At 45.0% G+C, this 25343-nt stretch overlaps 1 protein-coding gene across 1 annotated transcript in view; it reads left to right on the top strand.

Moving 5' to 3' along the window:
• Window positions 1–6876: 6876 nt before the first annotated feature.
• Window positions 6877–25343, top strand: part of ephb3a (eph receptor B3a) — a gene marked incomplete at its 5' end in the record, with an annotated part of 30822 nt that continues 12355 nt past the window's right edge. Inside the window, 9 exons of the mRNA XM_084546770.1 lie at window positions 6877–6940; window positions 12835–12899; window positions 15062–15734; window positions 17849–18004; window positions 21294–21629; window positions 22364–22488; window positions 24326–24482; window positions 24680–24788; window positions 25069–25121. Coding sequence (XP_084402896.1) covers window positions 6877–6940; window positions 12835–12899; window positions 15062–15734; window positions 17849–18004; window positions 21294–21629; window positions 22364–22488; window positions 24326–24482; window positions 24680–24788; window positions 25069–25121 — 1738 coding nt within the window. The remainder of the gene's footprint in view (window positions 6941–12834; window positions 12900–15061; window positions 15735–17848; window positions 18005–21293; window positions 21630–22363; window positions 22489–24325; window positions 24483–24679; window positions 24789–25068; window positions 25122–25343) is intronic.

Below are 25343 nucleotides of genomic sequence, written 5' to 3' on the forward strand. Positions count from 1 at the left end.
TCTCCATGCTCTGATACCTTATTTGTGTCAGTCCTGTTTGATCGTGTCCCGGCTCCATCTCATCTGATGAAAAACAATTGTCTGTATTCATTTTCTGCCTCCACTATTCCCTCGTCCTCTCGTCTGCCATCCTGTGGGAGCCCGGTTGGCTGCGCTCTAGGCTGGTGTGGGATGTGAACACAGAAAATTAGCAAACACGCCAAAGCCGGTAATTGTTAAATTGCAGCAAATGGACCCCATGTGACCCAGGCAAATAAACTCAGGAATCAACAAAGTCTACCCAGACCCAGTTTATCTAAATTCCAATAGTATGCTCAGTAATGGAAAAACATTGTAGAAATGCCATTTCAAATAGACCCCAATGTAATCCCCAGCCCACTGGGGTCCATTTAATCAATGCTACAGACATGAGCATAGAGGAGGAACAGTCTGCAAATGGAAGTGGAGTTCTGAGTCAGCTCACAGGAGATTAAAAAGTAGAGGTGGATGAATAATGGAGGAGGAGAATGGTGGGAAAATTGCCGAATGTGGCGAATCATCAATAACGCCTCCTGTGAATAATTCTGGAGGAGAAAAAGACTTGCTGCTGAAAAAATGTCTGTGCTCACTAAAATGAAATTGTTCTTAATTAGTTTTCACGTGTATTGCTTCACTCCCTGTGCGAGCACTCATTAATTCACAAGCATTTGCACTTTAGATTACCTGGAATCCTAAAAACTTGAGCTGAAATCCTCCATTTTGAAAGTCGAACAAAATAACTGACAGCTTTCCACTCATTAGCTTGGGAAGTTTGTGAGTCAGAGGAAGTGCGAGTGGCGTTTGATGGAGCTCTGCGCGGTAACCTGGAGCTGCAGCTGCCAGTGACAGCTTCATGAGCTGAGTCGATTCCGGAGCAGTTTCAGCGAGACAAACACGACAAGCTCCCCGAAACCAACACCGATTCATAATCAATCAGCGGTGCACAGAACATGCTGACAGCAGTTTGTGAAAAGCCCAGCAGTGCCCGTGCCCTCAAGCACCAGCTAACAGCCAGCTCCCTGTCTGAACATAATCATGTATCATTACTTCTCCAATCAATGAAGCAAAATGCCCCTCCTGCACTATTTCATGTCTTGTTTCAGCAGTGCTCGTGGGGACTCGGAGCTCTTTCTTTTGGTCTTGTTAGCAGACAAGGAGCTCAGACAGACAATGACACATATACAAATGTACGCAGAATTATGTGAGAACTCTTTGGGCGATGTCTTTCCCCTGATTGTTTTTCTCTCGTTATCTGTCAGTGTCATCCTCCATTAACTTTGTCTCCCGGTGTTTGTTGACAGATAATTTTCAGCAGCCCCAAAGAAAGCAGATTATGTACAGGTTTTGGTTTCTAGGGGGAAATAAGAGGCAGTTGTATATTTAGTCATTGTAGCTTTGCCACAGTTGTGCTCATCTTTCCACTGTGACATACGGAGGTTTTCATAAATAAACGAATGAAATGTTGTATTTAAAATACGAGTTTGACCTTTTGGAGAATGCTATTCTCAGTTATTTACTGTCTCGCTAAGAGTGAGGCAGAAAGGTTGACACCACTCTCATTTCTTTACAGTAAATATGGAGTAGCAGCCGCTAGCTAGCTTAGCTTAGCAGTAAGCTCATGGTAGAAAGTTAAATTTCTGTAATACTTTGAAATAACTACATGAAATAGTGAAACAGTTTTATTGGTTTTCTTGTTGAGACGTGGGCACAGCCTTTGGGTCTACATAATATGAAAAACCATACATATGAAACTAAGTTGTTAGTCGGTTAGCTTAGCCCAAGAAAAGGCTCAAAAAGAGAAGAAGAAAAGCTTCACAGTAATCTCATTAAATAACATGACATTACATGACATTTTTATTATTTTATCCATCAAAATATCAAAGACAAATGATGGAAATCTGTGGTGGATGACCAACTTGATGCTAGGTTAAGCCTAAGCTAACTGGCTAACAACTACATTTTTTGTATTTCCGACAGGTGTCAATCTTTTCATCTGAATAAATATCAAATATCACTCTAAATGCAATAGTTCCAACAGAAAACTTAGCTGTATGTCACACTGAGAACATTAGCACAACTGTGTCAGAGAAGCTAAATTGTCAATCCATGTGTAGCTGTCATCAGAGTCAGTTATACTATTTAAGTTCATTTAGATTAATTATTAATTATTCTAAGTTTAAAAACACAAATAATTTCTGTTTAAAAAAAGAACTGTGTATTGTCTACATAGCGGAACCAATGTTCTCCAGTTTTAGTTGTGGCAGGTTGTTTTTTTTTTTTTGATGTACCTTGCCTTCACCATGCTTGAGATAGATGTACCTTGCCTTCACCATGCTTGAGATAGATCGGCGATCATTAACGAGAACGGTATGAAAGAATAATTTTCCTTAACTTCGTTTAGTTAAGAAGGCCAATGAGTTCTTACGACATTTTCCTCGGAAATAAATGCCTGTGAATCGGAGAACGCTTGTGTCGTGACTGACTGAATGGGAGTTATACCATGAGACTTCTCAAGATGAAGGCCATGCCCCTATAAGTTTGCTAGCAAGGTGCGGTTTGAGTCTGCAAACGAAAACCCTGATCTGCTGTGAACGGTCAGCTCCAGACTCATACATGTTTGAACCAAAAAGAGGAGAGAGGGACATGAAAATTTAAGACGGCGATGAAAAATTATTGCCCACCCCCCTAGTGCAGGATGAGCCATCAACATTTTTAAAATGCTTTCTTGGAAACAGGGAAGTGACAAAACAACAGAAACCATTCAACATTTTTTATTTTTTTTTTGTCTTTGTTGAGTCACATGCTGATATATAGGCAACATACAGGTTAAGGCATTTAAAAATATGATTTCATGGGGACTTTGACTTGCTGCAGGCTTGACTACTTTAATATTCAGCTGAGGCTCATTCCTGGCGGTGGTTGTAAAATCTCCTCATGACAAGGTCTGAAGATTCTGATCATGTCACATGAACTGGATCATCAGTTTCCAAACAGTAAAAGAAGAAGGGAAGTCCTGAAAGCACTCGGAAAAAAAGAAAAAAAATCTTCCCAAGATCAGTCAGCAGATTTGATGTGAACAAAAGCTGGTACTATACGTATCCATTTTATGCACATTTTCAGTTTTTATATTGTAGATTTAAAGTGGAATACATTGCTATTTAACCAGAATTTATTAATTTCCTTTTTTTTTTGGATTAAAAGAGAATTTATTGGAGAGATTCCCGAGATTGTCTTACATAAACCATTTTATTCCCATTGTTTGGTTTTACTGTAAATTATGCATCCTAAGTATGAATTATGCATTTTAGCATCTTTTTATGCTTTGCATTTCTATTGAGCTTCACTGAAAGGAACATATACATGGAGCTTAGAGCCTGAGTGAGGAACCGGCTGCACTCATGTAAATTTAATAGAAAAAATGGATGAGCATGTCTAACATAAATCCACACGTACAACAGGCACACAAGTCTCTGTGTGCACATGCATGTTGGTTACACACACAGAGTGGTGGACTGGACAGACTCCATAATTCACAAGTAGTTTGTAGGAGACAGTCTGGCTTTGTGGAGATGCTCTGTCATCCCTTCTTGTCAGCTTAACACTGCTGTCCCACAGAGCTAGTTTTCATTCCCTCCACCTCATCCTTTTTCTCTTCATGTCTTCACTCCATGCTCTGTGAAATATGTATTTTTCCTTCTGTGCCTGAGAACTGGTTTCTCATCTGCGGCAGGAAAGGGACGTCTCTCCAGAGCTGCAATTCTTTATTCCACCTGTCGCAGCTGAACAACTGAGGCGCACACACAACTCCAGTCCAGCCAGCAGCTGTAAAGCTTGGGATTCAGCTGCCAGTTCATCATGTAGGAGGGGATGAAAGGTTGCACCGAAACTGCACCTGAGGATACGGTACGGATGAACCTGGAATGATTGCAGGGGCCCCTTTCCAGCCAAAGAGATGCAATCAGATACCTTTTCATTACAGAATAAGAGTAAATGGGTTTTGCACACTCTACAATCCCCATCCTTCAAATGTAGGCTTGTCAGGACATTTCAAAATAAGATGAAGAATGAGCATGGCACTTATACTGGATTTCTCTTACCCATTAGGTTGAAATTCTTCCCGCTGCTGTGTATTTTAAGACACCAGGGGAATTTAAGGACCGGTTCAAAGCCGAATTACAAAGTAGACTTTTAAAATTTGTCTAAAACACACTGAGCCTCTTAGGGGCTTCTTAAAACTCTCGCACAAACAAGCCATCTGCAGCCAGTGCGATACATTAACTTAAAACGAGCTACAGAAACTGCTGCTCTGCCACATGTCATTACTTACATCTCCTCTTTAGAAAGACTGCACCGCCGCCGCCATGAACCGAACTGTCTTTTGTCGTTGTTGTTGTTTTTGTGTGAATATAAGTGGTTAAAAAGAGCTGTCCATCACTGGTTTCAGTAGCGGAGGCTGACCCAAGCCTGCTGGGAACTGAACTGTAGTTAATTAGTACACAAAGCCCGGGGTACAAAAGAAACTTGGAGGGGAAGAGGTGATGGGAGAGCAGCTTGGAAGTGGTGGGTGTAGATGTGGGAGGAGTGTGGGGCGGGAGGGGGGGTCTTAAGTAGAATAGAGGGACTTTCTGGGGGAAACTCTGCATGTGTGTGTTCCTGTGTGGGGTGCAGCCGAACAGGGAGGGTGGGGGGTGAAGCAGTGGGAGCCGAGGCACACAGACAGATGAATTGGCAGTGTGAAGGGGAGCCTTGTCCCTGAGCTGAGAGCTACTACCAGCCAGCACACACTCACTCTCTGCTGGAGCCCGTCAAGGGACAAAGGACCGGGTGGGTCTGGTGGAAAAGGGCCTAAAGAGAGAGACTGCAAGAGAGAGACTGCAAAAGGTCAAAGTATGACATGAACTAATGAGAGTAGGCAGTCTGTCAAGACTTTGCTCTGATGATATCACTTTGATAAGCAGCAAACTGCATCTTCTTTTATAAACAGCCCCAAGGGAAACATCAACGATATGCTCATGTTCAGTAATCATGTCTATACTTCTCAGTGTAGGTCTATATGAAGGCTAGACTTTTATCGTGAAAACTGATCATATTATGCATGATTATCACTCACAGATCCCCATGAGCATGATTCAGTTGATGAGGCAAAGTGAAATCTGTGCTTTTGTTAAAGTGCAACTCAAACCGCAGACGGTTGTTATGCAGCATCAGCCTCAAAGGCCACTCAATAACCCGCGGGAGGCGCTGTCTATCCATTATCATCAAAGCTCCCATCGACGCTCTCCGCCGATGCCACCGCAGTCCATTTAATGCCACCATCGATCGGCGTTTAGCGGCGGCGAGCGGAGCGGCCAGGCCGGCGTTACCTGCCGCCTGCACGGACAAACAGAGGAGGCTAGTGGCCAATTCAGTCTGCTGGCAAACCAACAAGCTTCCTCCTCCTCCTCCTCCTCCTCCTCCTCACCCGCTCGCCCCCTCCTCCCCTTCCCCTCGTCAGGTTTAAACCGTCAAATCACACAGAAACAACTAAGAGAAAGTCGGAAGTGTGGATGGTCTGACTTCAAAATAAAACTTAAACACAAAAAGTCTCGCATACTTGACATTCGTAAAGCATAAACTAGCAATGATGATGTAGTCTATACAGAGGCCACCGACCTCAGGGAGTGATGTCACTTAGCTTGACACGATAAGAAAAACAGCTGGCATGGCGTCACTGGTTAGGATGAGGTCATCTTCAGTCGACCTCACGTGCTGCTGCTGAGTGACTCACCTTTGAATCGACGTCTGTTAATGTTCAAGTGCTGTGAAAAAAACAACAACAAAACAACAAGATGTGAACTTAAACTACAGATTCATTAATTTTTTATTAGCAGTGACACGTCATAAGGACGAATAGGTAAATAGATGATGATTATATATATAATAACCCTACATAAGAATGGCATAAATAGGTGTGTGAAAAAATAAATAAAAATAAATAAATACTACACTGCCATGGAGACAGAATTAAGGAAAGTTGAGTGTTAATGTCCTCTTCTTCCTCTTCTTTTTACTATTATTATTAGTAGTAGTAGAAAGAAAGAAAACAGGAAATAAAAGCCTTCATTGACATTGTTATGTATGAATAAACTAAATTGCCCATCACAGCAGTGCTTTAAAAACGAATAAAATTATTAAATACGAACACATTACAACATGCATTCACAAACATCGTAGCGGTAGACGTACTCGTGTTGTTGTGGCTGTGTGCTCTTACTTTGACATTCTTGGCCGGAAGCTCGAATCTGATGGAGTCTCGCTTGACGCCGCCTGAGCCCCCAGCCCCCTCTGTGTCTCTCTCTGTCCCAGTGTTGCCATTCCGACGCACATCTCTCGCAGAGGAGCAACAGCTACGCGGAGTTGGCCAGAGTGGACTTCACAGATTCCTCTGCGGGCAGAGAGGGCTTCGAACCCGGGTTCCCATCATATACTCCTGCGGGGCAGCAGCTCATGAGGGGATGCGCCCCTGGACAGAAGCTCGGTGTCGGTAAAGTCAGATAAAGAGAATGAGACTGAGAAAGGGCGCTCCCGTAGCATTGCCTTTACCAACTCCAGAGGAATAAAAGAAGGGGATCTGACTGAATGCAAATAAATTAATTAATAAATATTAGATATCCAGAAGCGATCTGTGTTATTGTGAGGATTCGTGCTGGACGGGGCGGTGAGAGCCCTCACCACAACTGAAGGCATGAGAATTGGGAGAGGAACAAAAAGCTCGGCTGCGGTGCTCTGTGTTTGAGTCTCCATCCGTGCATCCGTCCATCCATCCATCGGAGGGGGTCCAGTCTGCACACCTTTATTCATGTTGCAGGAGCCTGTTTTATGACAATGGATTACTTGCTGTGGGTGTGCAGCCTCGTCGTCCCTGTGGTCCTGGCTGTAGAAGGTATGTCGTTTGATATTTCTATCGCTACTTTTGTCTCCCGCGGATGAACAATGGACTGTTTGGATGCATTAGAGTGTGACAATAAAACACGACACTGTCACAGGGAAAAGAAAATACAGTCACATATTGCAAACCAAAAATAGGTGGAGTGCATATTTTGCATTTTTTTTTTCTTCTAACATTTTAAATCAGACTGGGCTCAGTCCATCCCGCCAGCCTGAGCTCTAATGTATGCAGCCTTCATGGGATAAATCTGTATACAAGACTCCATTCATGTTTTCCTTAATTAAAGGCTGTTAATATAAGGCGGGCTGCTCATGCTAAATGGACTATTGTGTATCAGTGTGTTCTCTGATTATAACCCGTGTACACATGCATCAGCACGCCCCAGTCTCTGTGTGTGGTGCGTTAGGTGTGTGTGATGACATCCCAGTGTTTCCATTGCGGCTGAAGGGACTGCCCTGTTGCTATTGTCCTTGTTGTCACACCCACAAGCCGAGTGAGGGTGCCCACCTGCCCCACCTGCCCCACCTTTCCTCCCCACGGCACCGGAGAGGTTAGATCCACTCCACGCCAGGAGGAGAGAGGCGTCCCCTCCGCTGCACTGACTCCTGGTATGATGCATGTCAGGGGTTTTAATCACGCCGCCGGGTTCAGCCACCAGTCAGTGGATGCTTAAACACAGAGCGGATCAATCTCTGACGCACCGCAGGGACGCACATGTGAAACATATTAGGCGACAAGTGTGAATTAAAGGTCAATGGTTTAACAAGTATGCTGCAGCCCACCCCTCCCTCATCGAGCTCTCTTCATCAACAAGGGAGTGTTGCTCCGGAGGGAGAAGCCCACCCTCGCCCACCACTGCTCCCAACCCAACAGCTCCTCACTGAGCTGTAGCCACATTTCTCTGCCTCCCTCCTTCCCTCCTTGTCCAATCTGCCTCTCCTGGACCGTGGCCAGCCTGATCCCTCATCAATTCTGGTGTCAGCAAAGTAAATCAATGCAGCGGCAGCAGCAACTCCGAGTCCCAGCGGGCTCTCACGCCGGGATGATCAGCCCGGTGCCCCCATCCCCGACCGCTAACTCTTACTCAAAGCTCAGGGGTTAACTAATGTTTGTCCTCTGAGGATAAACATGAAGGGCAGATCATGGGATGGGTTTAAATGAGGGAGTTGCACGTCCCCCTATTTAGCTGCTCATCCTTTGGATTTCAACACATGGTTTGAATCTGGGATTTCTTTTTTTTCTCTTTTCTTTTTTTTTGGCACGGCTTTGCGCATGGATGGTGCGCAACTTGGAAGTTGGTGTGCTTATTTGCGAAAAGCTGCGCCGATGACTTATCTCCAGTTCGCGGCAACAGACTGCAGTAAAAGCCTCAGCAACGGTGACGTTTTTATGTTGTAATGCTCTCATTTACAGTCGGCGTTTACTGTACCCTTAGTTTAAAAAGCTCGTAAACTAGATGGATGAGCGCTCAGAAAGCATTTTGCAAAACCAGCCTGCTGGATGTACAGTGTTATGTGTGTGTGTGATTTCTGCGATTATAAATAAGCTGCGTGTATTTGGCGCCTCATTCACATCTCCATGCTTTCTTTACATCGGTGCATCAACAGGAATAATTATTTGCTGACCTGTGAAAACAGATGTAAGCAGCCCTGGAGTGAGATCGAATTAGGTCAGCTTGACTTGAGCTGAAAAAACTGCTCGTCAAACTGAGCATCACACTCAGCTGTTACCACTGCCATCACACACACAGAGAGAAGTGCTCCGAGTTCTCCGGCTCCTATTTATAGCCTCGCTTTTATTTGATCACCCTGCGATCACTGATGATGATGATGATGATGATGATGTTTGTCTCTTAATATTTCATGCGTTTGCTTGTTGGAAGCTAGTGTCAGTGTAGTACAAGGGGGGAGGCCTCCCTTTCATGATGCACACGCTCTCACAAAGTGAATAAAACATTAGCATGTGTGAGCTCCCATGAGCGCACAGAGAATGCAGAGTTGTGTGGCATTTTGGCACCAGCAGGCGATCAAGGAAAAAAAAAAAAAAAGAAAAGAAAAGGAGCAAATGCCACGGGTGGTGATGCTCTAAAGTTCCCACTGCTGCATTTTTATTTTTTTTTTTAACGTATTTTTTTTTTTTTTTTACCCCAGGGGCAGAATGGCTCCAGTGCTGCTGTAGTTTTATGGGATCTGGATTTAAGTTATAGCAGCCAGGCGATCTCAGAGGCACTGTAAATTTAACAGGAAAGGGGGAGAGAACTGTGGAACAAATGGGATCTTTTTCAGCCTTAACTGGTTTCTGGGAGTTTGCGAGTTGGCGATAACGCACCGAACAATAACCTTTTTTTATGCTACGTTTTTTTTTTTTTTTTTAGTGTTTTCGAGCAACACGTGAGACTATGATCCGTGGCCCTTGTAGAGAAATAGATTCTACACCTCCTTTGCTTCTAGGGTTTCGGTATCTCGCTGCAGTCCTGCTCACACGGGTGCTTGAACCCGGCTTTTACAGATCCAGGATGGTCAACCTGCTGCCCACTTCGTGTGCGCATTGTGTGTGGTGAAGATACCTGTTTAGTGGAAGCGTCGGCTCGGAGCCGTGGTTAGGCCAAGGCCGAGTGATTTTGCGTCTGTTGCCTCCGGGCAGCATGAGAGAAGAGTGTAGGGGCGGAGGCGACGCACCGGATCAGGCACTCCAGGGACGGACTGGATCCGTGGATCAGCGGCGCGCAGTCCGGGAGCATCCACTCAGCTGTGCGCGCCGCTGAGGGCCGAGTGTAGCCAAGCACAGACAACAGCCGCTGATTTCACTGATTAGTTCCTCCTCCCTGGCTCAAGTCGTGCTAATCAGTAAAACAACCTTCACAAACGTGTACTATTTGCCCCCCCCCCCCCCAACACACACACAGTACAGAGGTCTGAGTATGCTTCTAGATTAATAAATGCCTAGCGGGGCATGCATTTTGTATTTAAAACTCCAAATGTAAGTGTACATTTGCTTTCCGCATTAATATTACTTATCAGATGTCATGCAGAGGTAATTTGGATTTAAATTGTCAACAACAATGGAGGCAGCCACTTATTCCACCTTTTTAATTCAGCGAGTTTAACTGGTTACTGCACTGCTCCTCTGTTTAAACCCCTGCTATCTGTACAGTAGGAGATGATAAGGTCACTTTGTGTGATCAGCAAATGCTTACTGGGGTTCCATTTAATTGTGGTTGAGTCACAGTAGCGTGCCACATTAATATATAGGCCCACAACTAATAAGACAGCTTTACCTGTTCTCATAGAAACATGGGGCTAACATGCTGCATGACCCATCGATCACAGAGGATCCATTGAAGGTTAACTAATGGGATGACTTGATCAGTCCTTAATGTTGAGGAATAGGAAGTCATTATATACAGCACATTAAATCAATATGAACCATGCTTTAGCTTGGGTTGACTTTTTAGCGCTAACTGGCTACAGGCTACACCGACCAGGCATAATATAAAACCACTGACAGGAGAAGTAAATAACATTGAACATTGACCATCTTGTGACAATTCAATGTTCTGCTGGGAAACTTTTAGACCTGGCATTCATGTGGATGTTACTTAGACATGTACCACCCACCTAGACCAGACCAGGCACCCCCACGTCATAGCAATGACACTCCTTGATGGCAGCAGCCATCCCCAGCAGGATGCAGCCTGACACAGACACACACACAAAAACAGTTTAGGAACAACTCAAAAAAACATGAAGAACAGCACAAGGTGTTGACCTGGCCTCCAAATTCACTAGATCCCAAACTGATCAAGTATCTGTGGGATGATTCACAGAGGCCCCTCCCCTCAACCCATAGGACCCAAAGGCCCCATTAACAACATTCTGTTGCCAGACACCACAGGACACCCTCAGAAGGTCCATGTCCATTCTCTGATGAGTCACAGCTGTTTTGGAGGCACAAGGGAGACCTACACAATATTAGGAGGGTGGTCATAATGTTAATCCTGATCGGTATATGTGTGAAATGAATTGTGTGTGTCACCTCACACGAGGGACACATGAAGAGGCAGCAGGCTGGATCCATCCTGGATCTGTAAAAGCAGGCTTGCCTTGCAGCACCCTTGTGAGCAGGACTGCACCATGCTGAAGCGAGATACAGAGAGGTGGATCTTAAACCTCCCTGTGGAGCGAGATAAGAATTTCTCTACAAAGGCCATAAATCATAGTCTCAAGTGTTGCTCTTAAACACTTAAAAATTATGGTTATTGTTTGGTGCTTTATTGTCAACTTCCTAAATCCCAGAAACCAGTTGAGGCTGAGAAAGATCCTATTTGAGCCACATTTCCTGACCCCCTCCTTTTAAATGTGCAACTATCCCAAAAATCTCTGCATTGTATTATTATTATTGTACCACGCTTTCTCTGGTATAGCTGGCACTATTTTCACTCATTTTATCATTGCATATTGAATTCCAGGTTATCATCCATATAAAATTGCATAGATTTGCTGAGATTGAGATTACTTGCTTCTGGTTTTGTGTGTAGCTGTGATCATGTGATCATGACCACACAAGGAGAGATAAATATGTTTAGTTCTTGAGTCATCTGTGACTCTTTGCAGCCTGGTGGTGTGACAGTGCTCTCACCCTTGGCTCTCCATGGCGTATTGTTGAACGCCACAGAAAAGCCATGTAGTGTAGTGGTCGAGTAGCTATCATGAACATCTCTGTTCATTATCTCCTCTAAGAAGAAGAAGAGCCATTGTGGTCGCTGTAATGAGCACGCGGCACAGACTGTAAACACAGCTCGTATCTGTAACTAGGCAGCTACAGATGGACAAGCGATCCATTCGCTCAGTCAAACAAGTTCTATTATTGACACACAAAAGCCGAGGACACACTGTACTGTGACGGCACTGTCTTTCAGGCGGCCACCGAAAAAGAGAGCTATCTTGGAGAGAGCGCCGCTCTTGTTCCCACACAGGACACGCTATTTGTTTTTCCCCCTCTCACACCCTCCTTTAGCACCGTTATCAACAACTTGTGAGCAAATGGCGCACAGCAGGCATCATGTCATTGAGTCTCCGTGAAGAAAGTGTAATTGTTTCAGTAATTATGTGCCAACAACAACAGAACAATGGGAGCCGGCGTGGCTGCAGCTGGATGCTGAGATCCTCAGAGGGGTTGGTTCGTCTGAGGTGTAATGAACTCCTCGCCAGACCTCTGCTCAGGTGACGTCTGATTGACAGCCTGACAACGGCACTCATTGATCCCTCTGTTTATTCTCTGCCTCGCCTCTTGATTGTCCGCCCGGCTCTCACCTCAGCGCTAAGTCATAAACAGCCGGGGTGAAGAAAACATCTGCTCAGATCACCTTTTAATTTGACAAATCTCAGCTGAGAGGCGTTTGATGTTGTTGTTGTTTTTTTTGCATATAAAAGCACACCTCCTCTTCCCCTTCTTCAAAAAGCGATATATTAAATTTCCTCTCTCTTACGTGACCTCTCTGAACTGGTTCTAGTTAATGGAATATTTCCCTCTGAAGGCATCTTTGAGGGTGCTTTGTTATTAGTTGCACAAATGAAAATTGAAAGAAGTGCATCTGTGAGTGCCACACACACACACAGACGCACACACACACACAGAAAGAGAGAGTGAGAGAGAGAAGGTCTTAATTAGGCAGCATCACAGACATGCCATGATTGTCAGTGCTTTCAAAAACTGAGTGAGTGTGGGTGGAGGTTATGAAAGACAGGCAGGCTAAGTTTTACCTGCGTCCTTTGTTGAGCACAGAGAATTTGTGTGTGTGGTCCTTATTGCTCTGCAACAATTTGCTTTTTCCTCCTCACACTGTTTAATTCCTGCTTGTGAACCTTCCTCCTACTCTTAATTTGCAGAAACCCTTATGGACAGTCGGTGGGCTACCACAGAGCTGGCTTGGACCACATTCCCGGAGAGTGGGGTGAGTAAGTCTGTGCATGTGTTTAGTTTTTTTTTTTTTTCTTTTCTTTTTTTCATTCCCTAACAGCATTTGTTCCATTTGCTTGTTAATAGAGCCCAGTCTGCCTTGAACAGCACACCTCCTACTGTTTTATATCTTTGTTTTTGCAGTGTGTGTTTGCTTTCTTTGTTACTATACAGCAAATGAGAACCACTCCGTGTGGCATCATTGTGTGGAAGAAATCGAAGATTTCACTCTTTAGACCACGCTAAAAGCTTGACGTCCATTCTGCGCATATTATCCTTTAAACATACAAATGAGCAGCGGAAACATGGGGCAAATCCCCACAGTGTGGAAGGACTATTAGGTAGGCTTTACCTTGCATGTCTCCCCAGGATAGAGGGCCTGATAATTGAAAGCATGTGTCTGTGCCTTTTATAATGTGGGCCCAAGAGCGCATTACCGGCAGAAATTAAGGTTTTCAGCTGATACCCCCTATAGGAATTGTGAGAAAATAAAACAACATGAATTTGACCCCAGGGCTAACAGCCTGACAGACCTCCCCCACACCCGGCCAGTGTAATTTGTCTTCGCTACGTGAGCGCAAAGTCAGTCAATGGAAATGGTGGGTTGCCATGGAAACGATCTTCGGCAGGGCCCCGGCTCCTTCTTTTTTTTTTTTTTTTCCCCCTCTTACGAGGGCCGGCTCTGAATGTCCTAGCATCCATGAAGTCATATGTCAGGACTGGCGAGGCAGCCCCTCTCCTCACGCCTGACAAGCCCATACGTTGGAGGGGCCGGCAATTATCATATTTGTCAGGTAGTGCATCAACGTGTTGCCGGTGATTTACGACGTCTAATGCTGACTCGTGGGCTCATCGTTTGGGAATAAATTGCACGGGAGCTCAGAGACGTGAGATGAGTTATGCATTATTTTCCTCCAGCTGAAATAATCAATTCCTGGGAAGCTCATTTGTTATGGAAACGAAGCATTCAGTCCAATAGGAATTAGGAAGAAAAATCTAAAAAGATTGACTTCTCACAAGGTTATTTCCTAATGGACTAAATTTATTGACCAATGAGGCCATTTATCATAGCTTCTAGTGTTAGTTACCAGATACAAACACCACTATTAATAACATATAAAGCTGTAACCATATTTTCTTTGCACACACACAAAGAGCAGAAGTCATGTCCCTGTCATGTGATTCCTTAAAAATCCTCAGCAGGTACGTCAACCACTGCAGATGCAAATATCAGCCGCATGTGTGGGCATGAGAGGATATATAGTAGTGCCTGCGTAACCTGAAGTGCTCGGGAGTGCTTCCATGGTGCAATCACTCTGAAAGCATTGCACATAGATGGCCATTTTAATAAATAACTCACTGTTTGCATTATAGATATATTGGGAATGCTTCCATTTAAAATGTACAGTTTGTTTCTCTCATATCTTTTACCGATATCAAATTTATATGTTACCACCGCTCCTCTGGAGACTGCTTCGATTGCAGCAGATATAGATGGAATCACTGCTTCCTCAGGTCGTTTGTGCAGTTTGCTTAATAGCTAGTGACTCTGATAAAGCCCCGCATTTGTGACTATCTTAGCTGCAGAACGCCCCCGTTTTTTGCAAACCTCCGGCCAGCATCAGGAACAGTCAACGCGTGAAATGTGTTTTAATGGGGAAACGTCTTCTATTAATAGTCCGTAATGATTGTAATTTTCTGAATGATTTATGCAATTAGAGGCGTTTTAGCTGCAAATTATTCCTCACAGGCCACATATGCACGCAACGCGCTGTGGGAATGTGTGTTAAAGCCCTAAATGTGATGTGTGTTTGTAATCACCAGGCGTCACTTTGCTGTTTTGTACGTCCTCTATGCTTGAACAGTTTGCATTGTGATGCAGTGTGTTCAACATTAGTTGATATTAATTAACGGCATATTAAATGAGTGCGTTTCTGCTGTAGCTCTGTTGTTGCTGATTGAGAAGTAGAACAGTTTGCTCATTAGGAAACAGCATTAGATCATCAATTAGAATTAGTCTCATTTTACTCTTAAACTTATCTCCTCTTGTCTGCGTTGTCTTCATTAGTCCTCCATACTGCTTAGAGTCATTAGTTTCAACCAGCTTCCCTGTTGTCAGCACTCCTTCATCACAGTGTGTCCCTGTTGTTTCCACAGTGGGAGGAGGTTAGCGGCTATGACGACTCCATGAGCCCAATCAGAACCTACCAAGTGTGCAATGTCCGACAGCCCAACCAGAACAACTGGCTGAGGACGGACTTTATCCCTCGCAAGGGTGTGCTACGCGTCTACGTGGAGCTCAAGTTCTCCGTCCGTGACTGTGCCAGCATCCCCAACATCCCTGGCTCCTGCAAAGAGACCTTTAATCTGTTTTACTATGAATCAGAAGGGGACACAGCTACGGACACCAGCCCGCTGTGGAGGGAGAACCCCTATGTGAAGGTGGATACTATAGCCCCAGATGAGAGCTTCTCTCTGCTGGAGGCGGGCAGGATCAACACCAAAGTGCGCAGCTTTGGCCCCCTCTCCAAGGCAGGCTTCTACCTGGCCTTCCAGGACCTGGGGGCCTGCATGTCTCTCATCTCAGTCAGGGTTTTCTTCAAGAAGTGCTCCACCACCATCGCCAACTTTGCTGTCTTCCCTGAGACCGCTACGGGGGCAGAAGCCACTTCCTTGGTGATTGCCCCGGGAGCCTGCGTGACCAACGCCATGGAGGTGTCTGTCCCTCTGAAGCTGTACTGCAACGGGGACGGCGAGTGGATGGTTCCAGTGGGCTCCTGTACCTGCGTCGCTGGCTTTGAACCATCAGCAGACAGCACTCAGTGCCAGGGTATGTGTATTTAACGGACATTTAGACTTTTATTTAACCAAAGCTCCTTTATATGCTCAGTGCAAGTCACCTCAGTCTGTGCCCTCTTCTCTGCATTTATTGTGTGGCTCCTGAAAGGGGGTGAAGGAGGGTGGAGGAGAGTATGAATTAATGAGGTGTTGCAGAGAGGAGCCGCATACAAATATTGTGTGAGCAGGACAGGAGGGAGAGAAAGATAGCGGGAAGGCACAAAACAGAGAGCCAATAGATTTGTGCAAGGGAAATGTAGATAATAGAATGGGAAGATGAAGTCCCGAGAAGAGAGAGATGTTAACAGAGAAGGAGAGATAGTGTGAGTTAAACGGTGTGAATTGCCAAAGATGGGACTGAAACAGTGGCTAAAATAAGAAGAATGAAAAGGGAGGCTGGGAGCTGCGGGATGTCAAAGACAGACAAGCGAAGGCTCTTCTCACCTGGGCGTGAGAAATGGTGTGTAACATGCGGCCGAGAGCTCATTCGTTGCCATTTGGCTGCTCAAGGTTAAAAGCTTGCCGCCAACGCCTGATAAAAAGCTCTCCAGGGCTTCAGCCAGCGGCCGCGATGAGGAAGTGTAATTTCCTCCGCGGCCTCCCGTTAGTTAATCTACAGGCGGCCACACTCATTAACACCATTCAGACCAACGTGAGCCAACACTGCCACGCTAACATTAATCACTCAGACATTTCATTTCTTACCTCAGTCCCGCCGCCCGCTCGCAGCCAAGCGCCGCATGAGATGGAGAGAGAGAGGGTGAGGAGGGAAGAAGAGACAATAGGGAGTGTGTGTGTGTGTGGAGGGGGATGCGAGCGAAATATTAGTATATCAAAAGAAAAAAAAAAACCAAAACATTAAAATCATGGTGCCCTCCAAAGAGGTTAATGGATTGAGGACGGTGGGGTGATTCAGCAGCCTCTCGAAAAGGAGCAAAGAAAACAAACAAATAAAAGAAAATGATGATGCAGTGCGTGCTGTAGAGGAATGAATCAGATCGGCGAGCGCGGAGACCAAACGTCTGTGTGAATTATGAAAGAGAGAAAAAAAAAAGTGCATTTTTATCTTCTTTGGCTTTTTATTGCACACGGTGCCATTGCGGGGCCATTAGCAGCGCCATTGTTGGGAATTAGGGTGGAACTTAGTTCAAACCGAAAGACCACTTAGCCTAACTAGTTAATCATGCTCGCTCTCTATTTCTCTCCCTGTCTTGCTGACTGGGTTTTTATGAGCTCTCACGCTGACAGGACAGATGTTTGCCAGAGAGCCCACTTTTACAGCACTGGCTAGGAATGTGGCAAACAGTAAAGCGTGGGGCTCTGGAGGCTGATATATCCAGACCTTTTGCTGCTAATCCCCTTTATCTGAATCCTTCTTTAGACTGGGCTTATGCTGATTTATCCTTAAGACTCGATATCAGCCAACCTTCAGCGTGACACTTTGGAATTCAGATGAATTGCCCGGACACATCCTCTGAGATTACAGTACTTTGTATACTTTTTTAATAACTCAGCTCAGCTAATTTACGTCCGGCTTGATGTTCCTTCGTATGAATTGATTTATCGGCTTATTATGGAGCTGTTCTGCATGCATATGGAGGACTTGTTTGTATTCAGCAGTGCGGTTTGGAAAACTGAGGGCCGAAGAGACACTGATTGATGGGTTTAGGGTGTATCCCTTTTCTCAGAAGCGTTCTCCATTCCTGTTTGTCTGACAACAGCAATCTCCTGTCAGCAGTCTGTCTTCATCTTTATCCTCCTTTTCCTCCTCTTCAACATGAAACTTTGCTGTCATCCCAACTCTTTTTTTTAGGGAGATTAATGTCACCTAGTCGAGAGAGTGAAAAAGAAAGAGCAGATGCAAATGTATAGATAAGTCCTTTCGCTTAAGTGTTTGCCGTTTCTCACGTACGTATCAGCGTTTTTTCCATAAATATTGAGCGCTGCAGGTACTTCACAGATACAGCGGTGACAGATCTGACAGCCGCTGGTCTTTTAGATAAGTGACAGCGCAGCGTTTTTTTTGTTTGTTTGTTTTTTGTTCCTTTTTCTTTTTTACTGCTTTTGTTCTCACAGTCCTTCGCATTTTCTCTCCCACTCATCCAGCTTGCTTCCCTGGGACCTTCAAATCCAAATTCGGAGAGGGATCCTGTGCCCCCTGCCCGTCCAACAGTCGCACCAGCGCTGGAGGAGCCAGCATTTGTCCCTGCCAGAATGGTTTCTACCGCTCTGACAGCGACCCCCCTGACTCTGCCTGCACCAGTAAGTCATCCTCCACTGCACAGACGAAAAAAACAAAAACTCACATCATTTCTTTTCCTGAGATGCCTCTAAAAAGTTAGAAAGGCTTCTGGCAATATGCAGTAAATTGTGAGTTCTTGTTCTTTCTGTTTTCTCTAAAAGAAATCTGCATTTACTCTCACCCTCTGTGTTTGTTTTCACTTATATGATTAAAACTGTGCTTATGTATAAGTGCTCCACATTTTTTGGCTACTCAGGACAATATTATCATTTCATTGGAACAATACAGCGATATGCACTGTTCAGCCTGTTCAGCCACAACATTAAAACCACCTTCCTAATATTGTGTAGGTCTCCCTTGTGCCTCCAAAACAGTTGTGACTCGTCAGAGAATGGACATGGTCCTTCTGAGGGTGTCCTGTGGTGTCTGGCAACAGGATGTTGTTAGTGGGGGCCTTTGGGTCCTATGGTTTGAGGGGAGGGACCTCTGTGGATAATCCCACAGATACTGGATCAGCTTGGGATCTAGTGAATTTGGAGGCCAGGTCAACACCTTGTGCTGTTCTTCATGTTTTTTGAGTTGTTCCTGAACCATTTTTGTGTGTGTGCCTGTGTCAGGCTGCATCCTGCTGGGGATGGTTGCTCCCATCAAGGAGTGTCATTGTTATGAGGTGGGGGTGCCTGGTCTGGTCTAGGTGGGTGGAACATGTCCTAGTAACATCCTGCCAGGCCCAAACTTTTCCCAACAGAACACTGAATTGTCACAAGATGGTCGATGTTATTCACTTCCCTTGTCAGTGGTTTTAATGTTTCGGCTGATTGGTGTATGTTTAAACAAGAGCTAGAAATAACTTGTTATATCACCTCTGTTTCATTGTGCACACAGGCAGTTAACAGTCAGGGGCAGATGTTTTTAGCATTGAGCGTGTGCTGTCTGAACACTGCATGACTGATTCAGAACATGGGGTAACATACAGAGTGCTCTGGCTGTGGGACTGACCTCACCACATTTGGTCCCGTGGAAGAGAAACAGCTAACACTAACGTACTCCGTCCAGGATAAACAGTGGTTTGCAACCACTAGGCTGTGGGACTGAACCCAATTAGCAAAGCATTTTCTACCAACCTGTGTGGAAGCAGTAGGATCTGGCAAAAGCCCCATGATAAAGTAGCACCATAGCCTGCTTGTAATCAAACTGAACTTCTGTGCTATACCTTACCTAACCACGAGCTGAGGAAGTCACTGGCGAGGGCTTTTGAGACGCTATTGACCGGTCTGCAAGAATATTGTCAATATTATACATGTCCAATGTGCAAAAAAACTGTGTTACGAGACTGGGCTACCACGCCTCCACTCGGCCTTTTCAGTTTGTCCTAGTGGTCACTCACAGTAGAGCAACAGACAAATTCCTTCTGACTCAGAAAGAAACACCTTTAAAAGTGTTGCCTAAAATTCACTGACAAGCAAGGCATTTCTTGTTTCTTTTTTTATTTTTTTTTATCAACATGAAAGCAAACCAGAGGCTAGAAAACTCATGTGGCAGGTTACTGTTGCCTGGAAGCCGGCCTGACTTGTTAGCCCGAAGTTGGTCTGTGGTCGATCTGTTGGGAACTGATTATGCTCCGGCAAAGATCTTCCAGGCCAATCAAATTGTTTGGTCAGGCTTTATACAGTGAGAGCACCATTCAGTTGGATTTATTGACAACAAAATGGTGGTGGTTGTTGGATTACCCAATGGTGTGCAGAGGTATTTCTTTCCTCTGTATCGTTTGAAAAACGCCCCATAATGAATTCCAAATGGTGTGTTACACCAAGCTATCAGTGTTGAATGAACCAATGGTAACATGTAGAAATGTTACATTGATGCGTCCACCCAACGGTTTCATTTTTAAAAGGAACGATAAATGACCAATACTATGTTGGCTTGTGGAAAAAAGCTCACAGCTACGGTTGTTGGACTCAAAGTTATTACTAGCTCCAGTCAGTAGTGCATCGAGGAAATTGACAGCTCTTGCTCTCACATGTCAGTCAAACACAGCACCCCCTCCAGATACATGAAGCTTAACCCAGCTCAAATTCAGTTTGACTTTAAAATGACAATTCTACAGCAGCATATCAGTGTTTCAAGTGGAAACTGTGCGTTTCTTGTTGACTAATGTGGACTGGTGCTGACCGCAGCATCGGTGCTTGTTCTACAAGGGTCCCAGCAGTCGTGCTGATGGAGAGCGACATGTGCTGCCTTGACCGTGTAAAGTCAAGCCCCAGGGGCCTTTCACCGCGTTAAATGACACACACACGGCCCGCAACTGTCCTCCCCAGATCTTCGTCACAGGAACACTGTGCAATCTGACACTGACCAGCGTGCGCAGACAGGCGGGCAGGGACACAAGCGCCACCTTCGACTAAACACGCAAACACACACAAACACACAGGCCTGACAGTTCTGTCCCTGCGGTCTGTCAGAGCCGGTGCCAGGCAGCCTGCGCTTTGTGTTGGAAGCTGCGTGTTGCACTAGAGAGGCTCAACGGCCGGCAGCTTGGGCTCAGTGTGTGTTTTAGATGGGTGTCCAATTAGAAGGAACCTCCACTCTGAACCGTGTCTGCCTAATTAGAAAGGACAGGGCGAGTGAAACCAAGCTCAGGGAGAGGCGGACGAGGAGCTGAACTCCAGGGACAGGCAGTTTGGTCGTCTAGCGCTGATAGCCAGAGAGCCTTCCTCTCCTTTCCTTCCCCTCTCTCTCTCTTTCCGTCTCTGCTGTGAGACAGGTTAGACTTTCTTCTGCTGGAAGCTTAGAGGCAGAGCCCTCCTCTTCTTTCGCCGTAATGGGATGAAAGGCACGTTTGCTGAACCAATCTTTGTTGCCTCCCTCTGCGCTTATCATACTTTATCCAGGTTTCAAACACTCTTCACTCAAAATGCTGCGCTGCTAATTGAAACATAGTGGCCCTGGGTTATACTGACACGAGAACACGATTTTCTCTCAAGAGTAGATTAGCCAAGTTCCACAAGCTCCAGGAGTGGCTATGCATAGGAATGGACTGCACCGCTGTAAAGGATTATGCTTTTCTGCGTCCTACGGTTTGTTTGGGTCATGCCAACCAATTTAACACATTTATTTGTATGAAAGAACTTATTACACAGAAAATACTTCCTCTTGGTGCCTTCTTTTAGATACATGCAACAGTTTTTTCACCATTGTGGAAGATAATGTGAGCACAGCATAGGGAGGATGACTAAAGCCCTACTTGTGTGTTTTTATGCTCTGCCTGCCCACCTTCTTAAACACCTACACGTGTCTGTGTTTGTGCAGCGATCCCCTCGGCACCTCGCAACGTCATCTCCAGCGTGAACGAGACCTCGCTGTCCTTGGAGTGGGACGAGCCCGAGGACACGGGCGGGCGGAGCGACCTCGTCTACAACGTGGTGTGTAAGAAATGTCTGCGAGACCGGAGCCCGTGCACGCGCTGCGACGACAACGTGGACATCGCCCCTCGGAGGCTGGGGCTGCGCCAGAGGAAGGTGGTGGTGAGGAACCTGCAGGCCCACACCCGCTACAGCTTCGAGGTGCAGGCCGTCAACGGGGTCTCTGGGAAAAACCCCATCTCGCCAAGCTACTCCACTGTCAACATCACCACCAACCAAGCCGGTTAGTAAAGGATCTGTCAGTGGCATTGGAAGTGTCTACAAGTTAATTCATAGAGCGGCTCCGATCAATACCACTTAACATCACCATGAAAGAGGCTAGTTAGTGGGCCCTACTTCAGTCAATGTCAATGAGTGTCTTAATGAGTTTTTAGTATCCAGAGCAGAACCAACACCAAGAGTAAACATTGTTTGGATAAGCTCATTGAGAGTGACAGATGGACACACTCTAAGCTGGAGTGCTGCTTTTCTGTGAGAGGCACAGGAAAGGCAGATGAAGTGTAAAGTGTACTTTATATTTCAAATCGTCAGCATTCAGCACACTGTCAACCTGATGTCTTATGTTACATCACTGACAATGTCACCTTTCAACATCTCCATTTAATATTCGCAGAGTCATCATCAACCAAAACTGCTCCTCTCACAGACTGTAATTACTCTCCCTGTTAACCTGCACTTAATCCACCTTACTGCAGTTTATAGACCCACGACAATGGCTCACAATTGAGTCACTTTCAGGGCTCACAAATCAATAAACTGCAGAACAGTGAAGGTGAATCATGCACCGCTTTTCTTAAACCGTTCAGCTTGGAGAATTTTGAATAATTATTATCTTGCCTGGGATGGTTCCTGACTTCAAAAGAGAAAATCTCGCCAACTGGAGTAACCCCTGACTTGCAAAGTAAGTTTCCAGCAGCAGTGTAATAATGAAGTGTCCTCTCTGATGTCCTCCTCCAGCACCTTCAGCGGTGCCCACTGTCCATCTGATGCGCTCCACCTCAGACACTCTCAGCTTGTCGTGGCTGCCCCCCGAGAAACCCAACGGAGTCATCCTGGACTATGAGATTAAATACCACGAGAGGGTAAGCTCTGACGTTTTAGCCTATGTAGGTCACAGTGCAGCCCCAGTGCTCCCCTGTACTTTTACAAACCCAAACAGAGAGAAGCACTATGATGGATGCTGATTTAACACTCAGCAACCAGTGATGCACATTATGCGTCACTGGTATTGATCAACCGCACCAAGACCAAGTATAAAAATGTGGCCATTTTCTAACCTTTGAAGCACTGCATTGACAGAATGTAAAGGTCTACCTTGGCTCCACTGAAAACTGCATTAATTACAGACCCAAGAGTCGGATGGCTTTATAGGCACATATAGCATTTCTAAGCCTTTCAGGGGGAACTCCACGACTATTTCCCAGCAACATCACATCTTCATCGTTTAAACCTAAACTCCATCACAGCAGTTGTGACACCAATGGTAGAATTACTCCATTCATGTACACAGCGTGATTTACATGTATTTGATTGTGATATCTTCACAATTTTACTTGTGGTGAAAGTTAAGCCAAGATAAACCTTTTGCAGGAAATTAAAGAAGTGCAAAAGTTTCATACATATATGAGTAAATCTTTAACACAAAACCAACTAGTTGTCCAAATAGAATCTTGTCGCTTATCAATCTTATTTGCCTTAAAACTCTTTGAATGAAAGTGAAGGAAAATATCTTCAAATTAATGCATGATTGATAATTACCACTTGTAAATGAGGCTGTGGTTAATCTTTTCCATGCAGTGCTAATGTTGGTATGAATACTGCTTTACAAGGGTTAATAGTAGAATGTTATCATAGCAACAGCCCAATAACTGAAGAGTCCTAATCTTGGTGTTAGCAGTAAAGCTAAATATGTTTTGTAAGCTAGCATTAGCAACTTTAGCCAGCTTCTGTTTATATCCGATGAAGAAGAGCTATAGTAACAAAACCTGTGAGCCCATAAAATGACCAAGGAAACTTGTGATATACCACAGCCATCATCTTTCATTGTGAATTTACATTTCCTACATAGCGTTACCTTGTCGTCAGCATGCTAAACTGTTAGCCGAGGTGGCTGCTAAATGCTGACAGGTGCCTAGCAGCTGTGTTTGGGCAACTTAAAGCCAAAGTTACTGCTTTTCAATGCATTTTGGGAACACGTCTGCACGTGTGCTGATCATAATTAATAATTTCAATTTAGCTGCATTTGCTGGTAGAGGCTTTTTGCTTTTTTAAGCAAACATATTGTGTTCCTGTATAATCTAAGGGTGCTGCCATAACTAGTTTGTTGGTCGAAAACCAGGAGGGCTTCCCGCCCGTGTGGGTTTATTCGTGTGTGAACACAGTAATCACACTATGTCCTGGGACAAATCAACTGACCTGAGGCTGGTTAACGATGCTAGACTGATTTGCAGTGGTATCACGTGAGCTACTGAGGATCTATCTGGAGGGAAGAATAGGGTACAATGCCTCTTTGATATTTAGGCAGACGTGCACATATCCCAAGGAGTGGGGCTTTGAACGTTCTGTTGAGCCGTGTCGCACCTCAATTTTGTGAAAACCAAATTCCCCGCAAAATTATGAGCAATCACAAAACTGTTTGCAAGTTGGTATTGTTGCGTGCGTGTCAGAAGTTTGTCCGGATTGCACTTTGAAGACAAACTGAATCAAGGTTAATGCAACATTGTAACATGCATCAAAGTGAAAGCTATAGGCAGAACACATTTTCCATAAATCATGAATTCAGATTTTTAAAGGGATCGTTTTCTTACGCTTCTTTGAAAAGTTGCATTGCTTTGTAATTCTAAATAATGACTAGAAATACTTACTTGCTATTTGAAAATCTTGGCACTGCTGCTTTAACGGTCTGTGTTTTTTCTGCAGGGCCAGGCCATGTCACACACCGTGACATCCCAGCACAGCTCAGCCAAGGTGGAAGGGCTGAGGGCCGCCACGCCTTACGTGGTGCAGGTCAGGGCCCGCACTGTCGCGGGATACGGACGCTACAGCAACCCCATGGACTTCAGCACCAGCCTACACAGTAAGGAAAAAAAAAATCTCCCCTGCTTCACAGTCTGTTCTTGATGATCTGCTGCTACACTGTTCATAATGAGGGGTCGAGCGTAATAGTTTTTATGGGCGCCTTAATTGGTAGCCATTACACATGCAGGACAAGCCACCCTTTAATCTCTCAGCTGTTATTTATTCATTTGTGTCTGTGTGCGTTATGCGGTCCAGGTGACCCTCAGAAGTCAGTGCAGGACCAGCTGCCTCTCATCATCGGCTCGGCGTCCGCAGGTCTGGTGGTCATTGTTGCCTTGGTGGTTATCGCTGTTGTCTGCCTTAAGTAAGTGGTTGATCTTTATTACTGACAGACTGACCTACATGTTTCATTTTGTTAGTTAGACTTTGAACAAAGATGCTCATTAAATTTTAATACGCTCTCAAAGGGTATATGCTTTCATCTGATCTGGCTACTGAAAGAGAAAAAAACAGAGCTGCTCTGTGAGTCTCTTTCTGTGGATATATCCGATGTTGGAGTCAGTTATCAGTTTGATTCGCTGTACCTGGAAAGGGCCAAGGCTGATGATGTGAATGTGACTTTGTTTTGTGCCGCTTGTTTACAGGAAACAGCGCAGCGGGTCGGAGCTGGAGTACACCGAGAAGCTGCAGCAATACAGTATGTTCATGTGTTCGGCTCGGGAGCTCTGTGCTCTTTTGGTCATGCCAGTGCATTTAACTGACTGATTCAATCAATTATCCAATCACCTGTTTGAATCAGGAGAACATTTCCTTGTTTGTCGGAGGAAGTACGACCGAACAGATCAGCTGAGATGAAAAAATATAAAGCAGATATTGTGAATGTGCAGCAGGGAGTTGATTTAATGTTGGAAGAGGAGAA

This window comes from Chelon labrosus, assembly GCF_963514085.1.
Source record: "Chelon labrosus genome assembly, chromosome: 6".
In the NCBI taxonomy this organism is placed as follows: domain Eukaryota; kingdom Metazoa; phylum Chordata; class Actinopteri; order Mugiliformes; family Mugilidae; genus Chelon; species Chelon labrosus.